Source organism: Abramis brama (genome assembly GCF_963993115.1).
Source record: "Abramis brama genome assembly, chromosome: 13".
NCBI lineage: Eukaryota > Metazoa > Chordata > Actinopteri > Cypriniformes > Leuciscidae > Abramis > Abramis brama.
This window is the reverse complement of record NC_139975.1, coordinates 6,718,435-6,733,256: the sequence shown is the minus strand read 5'-3', so window position 1 is coordinate 6,733,256 and position 14,822 is coordinate 6,718,435. Positions and strand designations below refer to the sequence as shown.

Below are 14,822 nucleotides of genomic sequence, written 5' to 3'. Positions count from 1 at the left end.
TATAGGTTTAAAGCTTATTGAACCTAATTTTGTGTAAATGAAGAAAAAGCTGAGAGCATTTAAAAAAAACAAAAAAAATCCTGATGACAAAAAAGACCTATGGAAATAATTATTCATCTATCCCTGACAACTTCATTTTCATTCACAAAAAATATGCATAAATAAGATACATACATTTCCAATGATGTAATAAGTCTATAAAGTACAAGAGACACAATCACAATAGTCTTTGCATTTCTATATGATCTTTAATGTCTTTAAAAGCTGATATTGCATCAACATGTATCATTAACCACATAATGAACCTCGAGTTGTTTTAGTTCACTGCCATATGTTTCTGAACCCTTATTCTCTACCCAAGGACCTTATAAAAAATAATATGAAGTGTGCCAAGGTCACTGGGTCTCAATACAAATTGTTTACCAAAATAATTGTTTTCTGTTGCAGAGAGAAATAATAAAAAGACATGCATGATTGCCATGCAAGACGATTTACAAAGAAACAAAAACAAGAAAGGAAAAAATCCAGTCTTCTCTCTGTATGTTTGGTAAACACAAATGTTTCATTCTGGGTCAACTCTATTATTTCTTCTTTGTCTATGTGGATTTTGTGTTAAGCAGCGGCCTTTCCTAAACAATTCCTCAGGTGTGTCTTTGTCCAAGGTCATAGATCATCCTCTTTGTTCAGTCCATGTTTTTCAATGTATCGTCTGCGGGTGGGGTGAACAGAGAGTAAAGAATCAGATTACTCAACAGAATAAAATGAGTACAACATACAATTTCTAAACTGTAAAAAATTAATCAAGGTTCTTGTTAATTTCATTAAACTTGTAAGGTGATAATTATAAAATATTGTGGAAAAATAATTAAATATATATGTGGAAAAAATGGAAAAAAAGAGCAATAAATCAGATTTACTACGTCACAGTATATATATATATATATATAGGCCTATATACTCTGTGTGTATATATATATATATATATATATATATGCTGTGACATAGTGGCTTATTTATTTTGGCTAGTAGAAGTTCTGAATGGCCGGTAACTTACATTTTTTTTTGCCAAATTGGCCGGTAAGTTTACCATGGTAATCCAGAGTTCTCGCGAGAGCACAAATTGAATTTGCTCAGCGAGTTACTCTGGTGTCGAGTAATGATGCTCATTAAATATGCCCTTGTATCCGAGCTGCACCAATCACATCGGGTTATCTGATATAGGCGGGCCAGAGGCGAGCTAAACAGAAGACGACAGCGCTGTGACGTCGAAGTCATTAGTAAACATTGCAAGATGGCTTTGGATGAACACCAGTTGTTTGAAACGGCTTTGGCCGCTACAATGAACGAGTTAGACTTGGCTTTTTATCTAAAAGAGGAACAGAAGATGGCGCTCGAATCGTTCCTTTGCAAGAAGGGCGTTTTGGCTGTTTTGCCGACCGGATACGGTAAGAGTCTAATCTACCAGTTAGCTCCGCTGGTAGCTAAGCGATGACTTGTTGTGATTGGTCGTAGTGTTATCCAATTGCGTGCAGTGAGATTTTCAAATGCACGCTTGGTGCCGCCCCTCGAGCTGGCCGATTTTCATTAGTCGACGCCAGACCATTAATCTTTTAGATTTAGGTCTGGATTTCCAGGCTACGGTAAGTTAATTTCAAACCCTAAATATAACTCCAAGTCAAATAGAAACAGGTTATTTTCATTCACTCGAATTCACACAATTTTGAGAGTCAACTTAAAATAAAAAAGCAATTTCACTAAAAATATTAAATTCATTGTGTCATATACTAAATAATTTAGGGGATTTTACATGATTTATTCAGGTAGATTATTAGATCAGATTAGATTAGATCAGGTATATATTGTTACCATCATTTTTTACAGTGGTGGACACTGGCAAACAACAGTTTTTCAAACACACTGTTTCAAACATTATTTTATTATTTATAAAACAATTACCTTCTTGCATATTCATATAAGGCTTCTTTTCTCTCCTGTAGGGTCATGTGTCTGTCTGTGGGTGATCTCCCAAAAGATTTGGCAGCTGGCTGTTGAATAAATACACAGACATATTATATAAATATCCTGTCAGACAAAAGGCTTCAAAGTTGCTATTTATAGGTAAATTCACTAATATAGGCCATGCAAGAAAAAAGACATTGTACAGTTTGTACAAAATAAGGTCAAACTCAAAACACAGATCTTGTTTTTTGTGGTACACTGAAGAATATTGCAAATTTGATTTATACAGTGGTCGTTAATAGTGGTGTTCAATTATTTAACAAATCCTTCTTTTAAGTCGGCAACTGGAGTTGGTTCACAGAATCGAAATGTTAGTTCTAGGTTGATGGCACAAGACGCGTATCTGAGGTAGCACACACACGCTCTTTGCGCAGCACCAAATGAGTCAATAAGCTTGTCCAGACAGATTAATAGGGCTTTTCACACTTGAAATAGTTAACCCTGGGTCATTCTAAACCCTGGGTAAAAGGAATCCTGAGTTATCTTGCTTCACACTGCTCATAATTTACCCAGGGTTTACAATTAATTTATATTATCCATATAATATTTATAAGCTAACGTTTCACAGTGTACATTCCTAAACCTGGGTTAACATTCTTATTTGCATATTTCTGGTGTCAGTGTCAATGATTGGATGCATCCTCGTATTGCCGACTGTACTATCGAATTTATACTGAATGGACATTTCAAACTATAAAAGTAATGAAACAGTCTCTTCTTCACTCAAATGTCGTGTTTGACATTAGAATCTAGAAATCTAGAATCTAGTTGTTATTTACTTAGTATAGTACTAATAGTACTAATAAATAGTGTATAAATAAGTACACTAATTTGTACTTAGTGTAAATAGTATCTATTGCTATTGCTGCTGCCTTTTACCTCTCAAATACTGAATTTACTGTCCGAAGCATGCAAATATGAGGTTGACTTTCATTTCGAACTTGCTTATTGGCTTATACAGAGTCAAGCATACTTCGGATGTAGGTCTTGTGTCATCAACTTAGAACTAAAGTTCAATTCATTTCAATTCTGTGAACCGGCTCGACAGGTTACTCGATTAAAAGAACGATTCATTCAAGAACCAAACGTCACTACTTGTTAAACAAACTTTGGCTAAAAGACTGGATCATTTGCACCTGCATCTTTTCAGCGAGTGATGTGAGAGTCGCTGGTACCTTTAAATTGGGTGTGGATGCCATTACAGACAGAGAGGAGGAAGCTGCAGGTTTGGCTGGAGCTGAAGGAGTGCTCGCAGCAGCCTCCGAGCTGAACTGGTCAGCGTGCTCCAGCAGGTTGGTTATGGTTGTGTCCACACAGTTGGTCTGTACTGTACAGAGACGAAAGAAAGGGATTACTTATAGGGATAGTTCACCCAAAAATAAAAATGTACTGTTAATGCACTCACCCTCAGGCTATCCAAGATGTAGGTGCCTTTTTTTATTCAGTAGAACAGTAAAGAATTTTTAATTTGAGCTGAAACCATGGTCCTTGGTGGTTCATATAATGCAAATCAATGGCTACCATCACTTTGAAAGTCAAAAAACATATGAAGAGTTCAGATGCAAAACCCTCTAAGTGCCATCTGAAATTTTCTTCTAGAATGATCACTTTTATCAAGCTTGTATATTTAAGTTCAGTAAATTTCACTTAATAGGTCATTTTCATTGCCATTTAAGTGAAATTACTGAACTTAAATATACAAGCTTGCTAAAAAATGATCATTCTAGAAGAAAATTTCAGATGGCACTTCATGAACTCTTCATATACAGGCCAAACAAAATGAATACCCGTGGCTCCTGACGATACATTAAGGGTCTTAAGAAGCTAAACGATCGGTGTGTGCAAGAAATATTATTTACAACATTATAACCTGTAATCCACAGCCTCGGCAAATGGTCCTGAACACGTTCACGAAAGTCTGGAGCGCGATCTTCTGTCGCAGTATAAAGTACGTGCTGGACCAAACTCAAATGTGAGCTGATGCTGTGTTTTTTTAAAACGGAAAGGGAGGACGTGTGTGTTGTATTGTTCATCAAAATTATACTCGAGTTATCCTGGATGCCGCAACCTATATAAAAAATTAAGATTACGTTTGCCTGCGCAATTGGGAAGATTGACTTTTCACAGATTCTTAACGTTTGATCTCCAGCGCATGTCATTATGCGACAGGAAGCTCGCGCTCCGGACTGTCGTTACAGCGCTTAGGACCGTTGGCGAGGCTGTGGATTACAGGAAATAATGTTGTAAATAATGTTCAGTTTCTTGCACACACAGGTCTTTTTGCTTCTTAAGACCTCAATGTATCGCCAGGAGCCACGGGTATCAATTTTGTTTTGCCTGTATATGATTTTTTGAAGTGACAGTAGCAATTAACTTGCATTAAATGAATCACCATCTAAAAACTTCTTTACTGTTCTACTCAAGAAGAAAATTCACCTTCATCTTAAATGGCCTGAGGGCAAGTAAATCAAAAAACAGCAAATTTAAATTTTTTGGTGAACTATCCCTTTAACCAAATACATACTGGCTGAAACTCAATTGCTTAAACCCAAGAAATCAGCTTTGCATTAGTACGCATATCGGGGAGCCACAAAAGAGTATAATGGCACAGTTGCTTTTATTGAAGCTGGTCTGAATTAATATTTCAGGGGATTTCATGTTAGTGACTAATTGCATACAGCAAAGCATTATGGGAGGAAGACATACACAGGTCTCTGGTGATGACCGATAATGGGACGTCAGGCAGAACCTCTTTCACCTGCTGCACCATACGTGCTACTCGTGAGTCTTCGGCCCCTGCACTTGTGCCCAGGAAACCCTGTGCCACTGTGCGAGGTCTGGCACCCAAATCTAAAAAAAACCAAAAAAACAGTTTCATGTTACACTAGAAGACAAAATACATCTACTACGTTGATTCAGTGATCTAACTTGTAACTTGTTATGATGTATATATACATCATAATTTGATTTCTCACCATTGAATCCGTTCTTACTTGAATGTGCAGTCTGAGCGGCAGTGTGTCTTTTCCTTTTGATGTGTTCGGCTTTGTCTGCTTTAGTGATCTGTGTGGAGATCACGCCCAGCTTGGTGGCCAGCAGCTGACGGAGGGACACAATGAACATTACATCAAACGACACGTAGAAGCTTTGAAACGGACATGAAATGGATCTGAAGGTTAGCCAGATGAAAAGCCATGTCAGTGGACAATAAGATAATGGTTTGTTTGAACATGTTTTTAATGGTAATTCAACCAAGTATGACATTACCGGAAAGTGGTTTAAAATCTTTTACATTTCAAGGCATTTCACAGGGCATTCATTACTACAGAAGCATGACTTACAAACTTTCAACAGGCTATAGGCAGAGGATCGCTACATGCATTTACATGCACTTTATTTGAGTAGGACTCATTCAGTTTTTTTTTTTTTTTTATGCTCCAGTTGAATCATACCAGTCCAGTTTTTGCGAAATCGGACTAACACTGCTGTTCAAAAGTTTGGAGTCACTACAATTTTTTTTAATGTTTCTGAAAGAGTCTCAATGCTCAACAATGCTGCATTTACTTTTACTAATCAAAAATACAGTAATTGTTAAATATTATTACAATGTAAAATAACCTTTTAAAATGTAAAAATGTATTTCTGTAATGCAATTACAAAATTACAATTTTTTTTGCTTCATTACTCCAGTGTCACATTCAGAAATGATCCTAATATGTTGATTTGCTGCTCAAGAAACATTTCTTATTATTATCAATGTTGATAACAGCTGTGCTGCTGCTTATTTTTGTGGAAACCGTCAAGATAGTGTAGCTAATATGATGGTAGCTCGCTGGTAGCATACACATTAATCAGGCTACAATTGGCGATGACTATAATCACTGCACATGCAAACATATTTTTCAGAAAGTGCGGAAATTTATAAAAAGGAAAAGGCAAACATACAATGTCTATTGGATAAAATAGTACACAGAATTCAACACACAAAAAACAAAAGGGAAAATGTTTTACCTCTTGGACTTTGCTGGCAAATTCTAGATGAGATTCACCATCTTCTTTAGACAATGGTGGGAGCCATCTAGTTGAGAGCATTTCAAAACAATCACACCTTACATTTTTGTACAGAGACACTTAACAAGAGTGAGAAAGAAAGTTTATTCATTCAGAAAGCCATGATATGCTTCTGATTCTTCCTTTATTCACTCAATAATTACAACATTAAACATTACCATTAAACGTTAGCATCTACTTCAAAATGTCAACATTTTATAAAACTAAAATATATTCAAATATTTAAAAGTGACAGTAATAAAAGTACAATATTTAGCTACAGGCAAGTATGCACAAAAATTCAGGACTAAACCTGAAACTGTTGGTCTTATAAGCTTCATTCGCAAGACTCCCGAGGCTATTAAATACTGAAAAGCTTCATTATTGTATTACCAGTTCTGGCCTGTCGAGCAGCAATAGAGGATTGTACGTTTAAAATACTGCCACTGGACAAAGGAGAGACTGTAATATGTAGTACCTTACATGGTACACTGTGAACGGTACAAAAAAGGTCCACAGCAGCTCCTTCAGCCATGAGGATTCTGGCGTGTTCTGAAAAGAAACAGAAATAACTTTTATATTATCCTAGATGCTAGTGTTTAACAGAACACAGTTATGTGCATGTCGATGGCTTGATGATTATTATCTAGACATACTTTCACATGCACAACGTAATTCTCCCTACCCAGTTGACCGCCCACATTTATATAAAACACCTATCCGGCATTCAGTAACTCGCCCCGTCCTGATGAACGCTAGTGTGAACTGCACCAGCTGTTTTCACATGCAAAACAGTAACAGAGGTCATGTATAAATGTATGAGACTTAAAGCTACAGTAGCGTGTATAATTTTTAGAGCCTGAGAAGTTGAAAACATAAGTTATTACAATTATAACCCTAAATTATATCATTTTTTTGATGCAAGAAAGCATAATAAAAAGAATATCTTGCAATTTTTTTTTTTATTCTGAGAAAAACAAGTTAGAATTGAGAGATATAAATGTGCAGTTGTGAGTTACAATGTCAATTGCGTGAAAATGTCACAATTCTGACTTTTTAACTGCCAATTAGGAGTTGCAAGATGTAAACTTGCAATTGCAAGAAGAAAAGGTTGAATTGTGAGATAAAAAGCTGCAATTACCCTTTATTTATTTATTGTGCAGCTAAAACAAGCTTCCATATTCTACACATACAAATATCTAGCTGCCTTTTAAATTTAAATGAATCAGATCTGGGGGTCCGTGACATCTCAACAGATTGAAAACCCTGATGTAATACAGCAGCTGAAGGAATGGATCATATCCAGTGTTCACCAAAACATAATAATAAAACCATTTTGCAAAGCTGTAATAGGAGCAAGAGGTCGCTATGAGCCGATCTGCCGACCTTTGACAGTCCGTCTTTCTATTGCACTGTGAATCACTTATTATCAGTGCTGCTATAAATATCCACGCTCACACAAAGACTATCTTGTGTGTGTTAACAGGAACTTGAGAATGAAAAAAAAGATCTGGGAACTCTAGAAACGATTTACAATTAGCTATTCAGTCTTATTTAAATGCCTGGGTGGATGGTTTCATAGCAAAGTGATTTACAGAAATGAAGTGCAGCACTGACATAAAAACTACAGGTAGGATTACATTACATACACGTTCAGAGCAAGAGAGGTAAATATTACGTATTATGTGTGTGAATTTAACCGGGTTAAATCGTTCAACAAGAGAGGATCATAAAAAAGGGTTTAAATGCAATTACCAAAGCTATGAAGGGCCTCTTCACCAGCAATGCCACAGGCTGGACGGAGTCAGACACAGAGAAAGGCCAAGAGCTGAGGAGAGAGAAGTTGGGATTTTAAAAATGTCATCTAAAAGCTAATGGCAAGATGGGTGTCAGCTGATTAACAGGCAGTAAAGGCTAAATCTGAGGATCAGTAAAGCTTAGAGAGGACCTGGCAACCCTCCCAGAACAGATCCACATTTAATCACAGAAGTCTCGGCATTAAAGGGATAGTTCACTTTGAAATTAAATTTTGGTATGTTTTAGCTTACCTCAAGGGCATCCAAGATGTAGGTGTCTTTGTTTCCGCAGTAGTTTCAATTTTGATTATTTTTAGGTCAAACCGTTCTTGTCTGTCAGTCATATAATGCAGGTCTATGGTCACTGTCTCAAAGAGCAAGCACAGAGTCCAAATTAAAACAATTCCCCATCGTCCAAATTAAACAATTCCCCATCGTAAGTACACATTGATGGCCTAAGACACGAAACGAGCGGTTTGTGTGAGAAAACGAACAGTATTTATATCGTTTTTACCTCTTATACACAGCCACGTCCAAGTGATCTGATCTGACGTGTACGCAGACTGGTGCATAGATATATACACTAGATGTCGCCTTGTCTACGGCAGTTCATTGGAACGAATGTCTTTAAGGCGACATCTAGTGTATATATCTATGCACCAGTCTGCGTACACGTCACACACCAGGATGCGCGCGCGCCCTCAGATCACTTGGACGTGGCTGTGTATAAGAGGTAAAAACGATATAAATACTGTTCGTTTTCTCACACAAACCGCTCGTTTCGTGTCTTAGGCCATCAATGTGTACTTACGATGGGGAATTGTTTAATTTGGACGACGGGGAATTGTTTTAATTTGGACTCTGTGCTTGCTCTTTGAGACAGTGACCATAGACCTGCATTATACGACTGACAGACAAGAACGGTTTGACCTAAAAATATCAAAATTGAAACTACTGCGGAAAAAAAGACACCTACATCTTGGATGCCCTTGAGGTAAGCTAAAACATACCAAAATTTAATTTTAAAGTGAACTATCCCTTTAAAGCAGTCCTTACTTACCAAACATTATTAATATCAGGCACCTGACTGTCTACGTACAGTACAGTCACATTTAAAACCAAATCAGATACATCATAAACAGGTATTTACGCTGTATAAACAGTCGCTGTTGGCTAAATTGATGAAATCTCTTTCAGGCATATTACTGTTGCAGTCATCCTAAAGATCAGAGAGACATTTCATATAGTTTATTTTATTATACACTATAGCATTAGTTTATGGGGAAAATAAAGATACATCATTCTTCAAACCTACAAATTGAGACCTTATTATGTATGGCATCCAACTTCACACTACAGATTATCTTCATAAATACAGTATACTCACGTAAAGCAATATATACTTTAAAACAAATATCAACCGCGACACTGTTTATATCAAAAAATGCAAACTATATTATCGCTTAGCTCTTTATATAAAGTTTATGTAAGTATATCCAACTTTTTCAGAATACATACAGTACATAAACACAGAGTGATATATAGCAAATCTCAACTGCTTGATCGTTAATATTTTATATTAACTATTTATAACTATTTTAACTATTGGATATGTAAGCATGTCCAACTTTATTTGCATACATACAGTATTACTCGCATAGGGCAATACATACTAAATAGCAAATCTCAGCTGATTGACTGCTTGTTATCTGCTAAATGCAACTATAATGCATTAAGATATTATACACATTAACACCATGATTTTCTGTAAAGCTGCTTTGAAACAATGTGTATTTGTGAAAAATTCCTTTGACTTGTAATAATGTTTTGAACCTGAACTTGAGGAGGCCGGTCCGGCCGTTGGTGGTGTCCTCCTCTGGAAAGAGCAGGAGGGGTAAAGTGTTAGGAGATGAGCAATATCTGCGGAGGGTCTCTGTCAGCTCCGTCCTGCTCCCTTCGCCCTGACCCAGCTCCATAAAACCCCTCGCCCAGCACAGGAACCCCACGGGGCCCTCCAGCAGAGGCTAAACACACAGAGAAAGAGGCAAACATGGTTAGATGGAGCTGATTAGATACAGAATTACAAAATTAGATAAAAAGGGGATATATAGCAATTAAAAGAGTCTTATTCTTTTATAATTGAAGCTGAATCAAATAGGTAACATTGTATAATGCATCTGAGCAATACGCTCAAAAGTTTGTGATCGCGACGTTTTTAAAATGCTTTTGAAAGAAGTCTCTTCTGCTCACCAAGGCTAAATGTATTTGATCAAAAATACGGTAATATTGTGGAATATTAATACAATTTAAAATAACTGTTCTCTATTTGAATATATTTATTCCTGTGATGGCACAGCTGAATTTTCAGCATCATTACGCCAGTCTTCAGTGTCACATGATCCTTCAGAAATCATTCGTATATGCTGATTTGCTGCTTAATGTTTTTGTGGAAACTGTGATACAAAATTCCTTGGTGAATATAAAGTTCAACATTTACTTGAAATAGAAATCTTTTGTCACATTTTAAATGCATTTACTGTCATTTTTGATAATTTGAATGTGTAATAAAATTGTAAGTGTACATATACTGAGTATATTATTATTTATACTGTGCAAGTTGTGTAAATTATATAACGTTATTTGTATATTATATACAGTACAGGCCAAAAGTTTGGAAACATTACTATTTTTAATGTTTTTGAAAGAAGTTTCTTCTGCTCATCAAGCCTGCATTTATTTGATCAAAAATACAGAAAAAAAAATGTAATATTGTGATATATTATTACAATTTAAACTAATTGGTTTTCAATTTATTATACTTTAAATTTAATATTTTATATTTCTGTGACGCAAAGCTGAATTTTCAGGATCATTACTCCAGTCTATCACATGATCCTTTAGAAATCATTCTAATATTCGGATTTATTATGAGTGTTGGAAACAGTTCTGCTGCCTAATATATTTGACGAATAAAAGGTTAAAAAGAACTGCATTTATTCAAAATAAAAAAATATTTTCTAATAATATAAATCTTCTTTACTATCACTTTTTATCAATTTAACACATCCTTGCTGAATAAAAGTATTGATTTATTAAAAAAATAAAAAATAAAAAATGACTGACCCCAAATTACAGACCAGTAGTGTATATTGTTGTTACAAAAGATTTATATTTTTAAAAAATTTGCTTCTTTTTTTTATTTTTTTACTTTTTATTCATCAACGTATCCTAAAAAAGTATCACAGGTTATGAAAAAATATTAAGCAGCAGAACTGTTTCCAACTTTGATAATGAATCATCATATTAGAATGATTTCTAAAGGATCATGTGATAGACTGGAGTAATGATCCTGAAAATTCAGCTTTGCATCACAGAAATAAATGATCATTTAAAGTATAATAAATTGAAAACCAATTACTTTAAATTGTAATAATACATCACAATATTACATTTTTTTTCTGTATTTTTGATCAAATAAATGCAGGCTTGATGGGCAGAAGAAACTTCTTTCAAAAACATTAAAAATAGTAATGTTTCCAAACTTTTGGCCTGTACTGTATGTGTATAATATTTAGATGCATTATAATTTAATACACTTATTGTAAATGTTCAATTTTGTTTACTGTAATGTACAATTATGTATTAATAATAAGTTAAAGTATAATACATTTATAATAAATCCATTAATTTATTCTCTAACTAAAACCTAAGTCAACTCATACAGAAATGTTAGATCAAGCAGAGCAGTATGACCTAATGTTTGAAACTGAATGCAAGTTACTCCTCCTGCCCCGCATTCAAACAAAGTGAATCATTTGAAGTGAGCAAACAGAGAGAATTAAACCTCATTCACTGGCCTCTGGCCCAACATTAAGTCAGCACAGCATCCAAAGAAGAAATAGACCTCATTGTGTGAGTTAACCAATGAAAGACACAGAAGTCAAGGGCCGAGCAGAGGAGAAAGAGATTACATCATGCTGGGAGACACACATACACACTCACCGTGTTACAGGAGGTCAGGAGGTTGATAATATTGTGGTCGAAATGTGTAACGTGATTGGAGATGTAAAGTCGGGCAGTTTTGTCCCGTAAGCGCGGGCTGTTCTGCCGGACATGCAGACCCAGCACTGAACACATTATTCTCACTATGAACCTGAAACAGCACAGACAAAAGCCAATTCACACACACTGGCATCAATACTGCAAACATACAAACACAAACTTAGGGTGTGTTCACACTTGCAGATTGGCTCACTTGGTTTTTTTATTACAGACCAAAAAAAGAAAATAATACATTTAGTCCTCCGCTTGGTGTTCACACTTCACAGTCATTTTTAATACCGCACCTAAAGATAAAAACTTACAGACTATCCAAAACAAAGCTGTGGGCTAAATGCGCTCGCTGTATGTGTGTACATATGATGGCATTTTGACCAGCTGAGAACTCATGAAGATTTTAGAAAATGTGTAAGAGTCAAAACAGCGGCAGGAATTCCTCCGTTGCACGAAAACGAAGATCTGCTGCGAGGAGACGCGGTTCAGACGCCTGTACCGAACTGTGATGGGCAACATCGCGACTATGACGACGAGAAAAAACAGGTATGCTTGAGCATTCTGTCCTTTTTAGGGTTGCATCTTGTGACATCATGTACAGTTTTTGTTTAGTTTACATGTCTTTGGTCCGTGTTGCGTTCATATTTCTGTTAAACCGCACCAGAATTCGTTTGGAAGTGGACGAGATCCATCTTTTCAGCGGTCTCGGGTCTGCTTGTTTGGTGCACACCAGGGTTCGGATGGCAATGTTCACACTTATTCAAATAAACCACACTAACAGAGCAATCGCACCAGACTTTGTTTTATTCAAACCGAACCTGCTAAGTGTGAATATACCCTAAATCTGCCAAACAAAAATGACAAAAGATTTCACACTACAATTTATATGCAAGCATTAGGAAACTTGTGACTGATCACCAAATTATTAATAATAACCTTAATCAGGTGTGTGACAAATTAATCTGTAAAAATGTAAGAAATTTGTGTAAAAATTATACATTAATAAAAAGTTTGAGCATGTCACACAGCAGCAGTATTGTTACTGTTAACTAATTATTGTTAACTCAAATTATTTCTGGTAATAGAAAACAAACAAACAAAGATGACGAAGAGAACATTAAGAAAGGTTGCCTTGGAAAAAATTTTGAAATAAATAAGTTTGTTAATAAAAAATAATTAAAGCTATACAGAAAAATAAAAAAAATAATAACAAAATTAAAGTGAAAACTGAAATTATAAAAATAAAAGCCAATTCAAAATATGAATAAATACTATAATAGCATTTAAATAATACTAAAATAACACTGTAATGATGTAAGATCAATTATCTACATAAAACCTAGTCCACAAATGCAATGTTTTCTAAATATTATTTTATTTCCGATCTTATTTTTTTGGTGCGCTTTCTTAATGTTGACAACTATTAACTCTCCAGTGTGGCGTCTTACCTTCTGACAATACTGTCAGGTAGTGCACAACTCACTAGAAACACATGAACACCAATAAATATTCTCAGAAGCATCAAGCACAAGCCAACAGGGGAGTACAGCAGCAACAGCAGGAGGATGAAGCGATCATTTGGTAACCTGTGAAAACAGATGACAGGAATAGAAACCAGCTTCAGGATCTATTTCTGAGAACAGCCGTTTGGCAGAATTCAACATCCATCTCTCCATTTCAGAGATCTGAGCAGTGTACACAGGAGACTGCATGACCGATTTCCAGTTTACTAACTAGTGCACTTCATTTCTGCTGTCATGAGTTACTCTAATATATCAGGATTACTACTAGACTACCTAAGAAATATGAATTAAGGCTTTGGTGGAGAAAAATCAGCTATTATACGAACATGCATTATGATTTAAATGTAGATTAGGTTTTTTGTTGTTGTTGTTGCATGCAGCAGGCCTTACTGCTGACATAAATAATCAAAAATAGTAAGACTCATTGTGTTTATATAAACAATATAATTTTGCAGGTTCCATTAACTGTAAACACAACCAGACTTTATGTAAAACTATCATATAAACCATAATAGTACTGTTAAAAAAAACAGCATTTATTTAAAATAGTAAGATAGTAAAGGTTTTTAATGTTGCAAAACATATCTGTCACCTCTGATCAATTTAATGCGTCCTTGTTAAATAAAATTATTCCCTTTTTATACTGTTTCAATAGCATTTATAGCAAATATAGTTTATTAAATTACGTAAGTGCATAAATAACCAGAAATCATTCGTGTTTACTATTTATTTTCTTATGTATGTATTTGAAAATCCTTCAATGATCTCTAACAGACTTTATACGGTTGTGTTTTTGAGGGTTTGATGTTGAACATGCTACGGCTAATTGAGTTAGCTCTGCAACTGCTGTCATTTCAAGCTTTAAATGTGAATAAGTTACCGCTGGAAGTCGAACATCTGCTCAATCCCCCGCGTTTCCATTATTTAAACTCTTTCTGGGATATTGTCAAAGGCTGCTGCATACTATTCTTCAGGGTTTAACAGAAGGTGAGAGGGGGAGAGACGCTAGCCCGTTTTTAGCCTGTGCTGTTATTCGCCATGTTGAGAAGCTGCTGATGTTTCTAGATGAAGAACAAAGAACTTCAGTGAAGAAACGAGATTAGACACTCCAGAGCTACTTCCGTGTTGAATCACGTGCTTTGCTATAACGCATCTGATTGGTCTTTAGCAGAGCCGTTGAAAAACATATTTAACGGCTCTGGTATTTAAATGTTTAGGATCGCTTTTATACAACAAATTATAATACTCAATATCTTATAGTGCACACCGCCAAATAATTGGAGAAGTGCATTTTTACATAAATACAGCATACATAAATATTGTTCGATGCAGATTTGTATGCTTAACAAGAACGATATTCAATTTTCCAACTGTATGTCTT

The 14,822-nt window shown here is 35.4% G+C and overlaps 1 protein-coding gene across 2 annotated transcripts; it reads right to left on the bottom strand.

Annotated features, from left to right (window-relative positions):
• Positions 1-223: 223 nt before the first annotated feature.
• Positions 224-14,533, bottom strand: aup1 (AUP1 lipid droplet regulating VLDL assembly factor). 2 transcript variants are annotated; one of them, XM_084132439.1, is made up of 12 exons: positions 14,322-14,533; positions 13,367-13,504; positions 11,868-12,018; positions 9,699-9,889; positions 7,825-7,897; positions 6,548-6,621; positions 6,031-6,097; positions 4,995-5,118; positions 4,726-4,869; positions 3,195-3,346; positions 1,957-2,045; positions 224-709 (listed from the first exon to the last, which is right to left on the bottom strand). In XM_084132439.1, the coding sequence occupies exons 1-12, from the start codon at positions 14,360-14,362 to the stop codon at positions 664-666; spliced, it is 1,290 nt and encodes a 429-aa protein (XP_083988565.1). In that variant the 5' UTR covers positions 14,363-14,533; the 3' UTR covers positions 224-663. The 2 variants fall into 2 exon arrangements, with proteins under 2 accessions (XP_083988565.1, XP_083988566.1); XM_084132440.1 differs by having other exon boundaries at positions 5,013-5,118.
• Between the last annotated feature and the right edge of the window lie 289 nt (positions 14,534-14,822).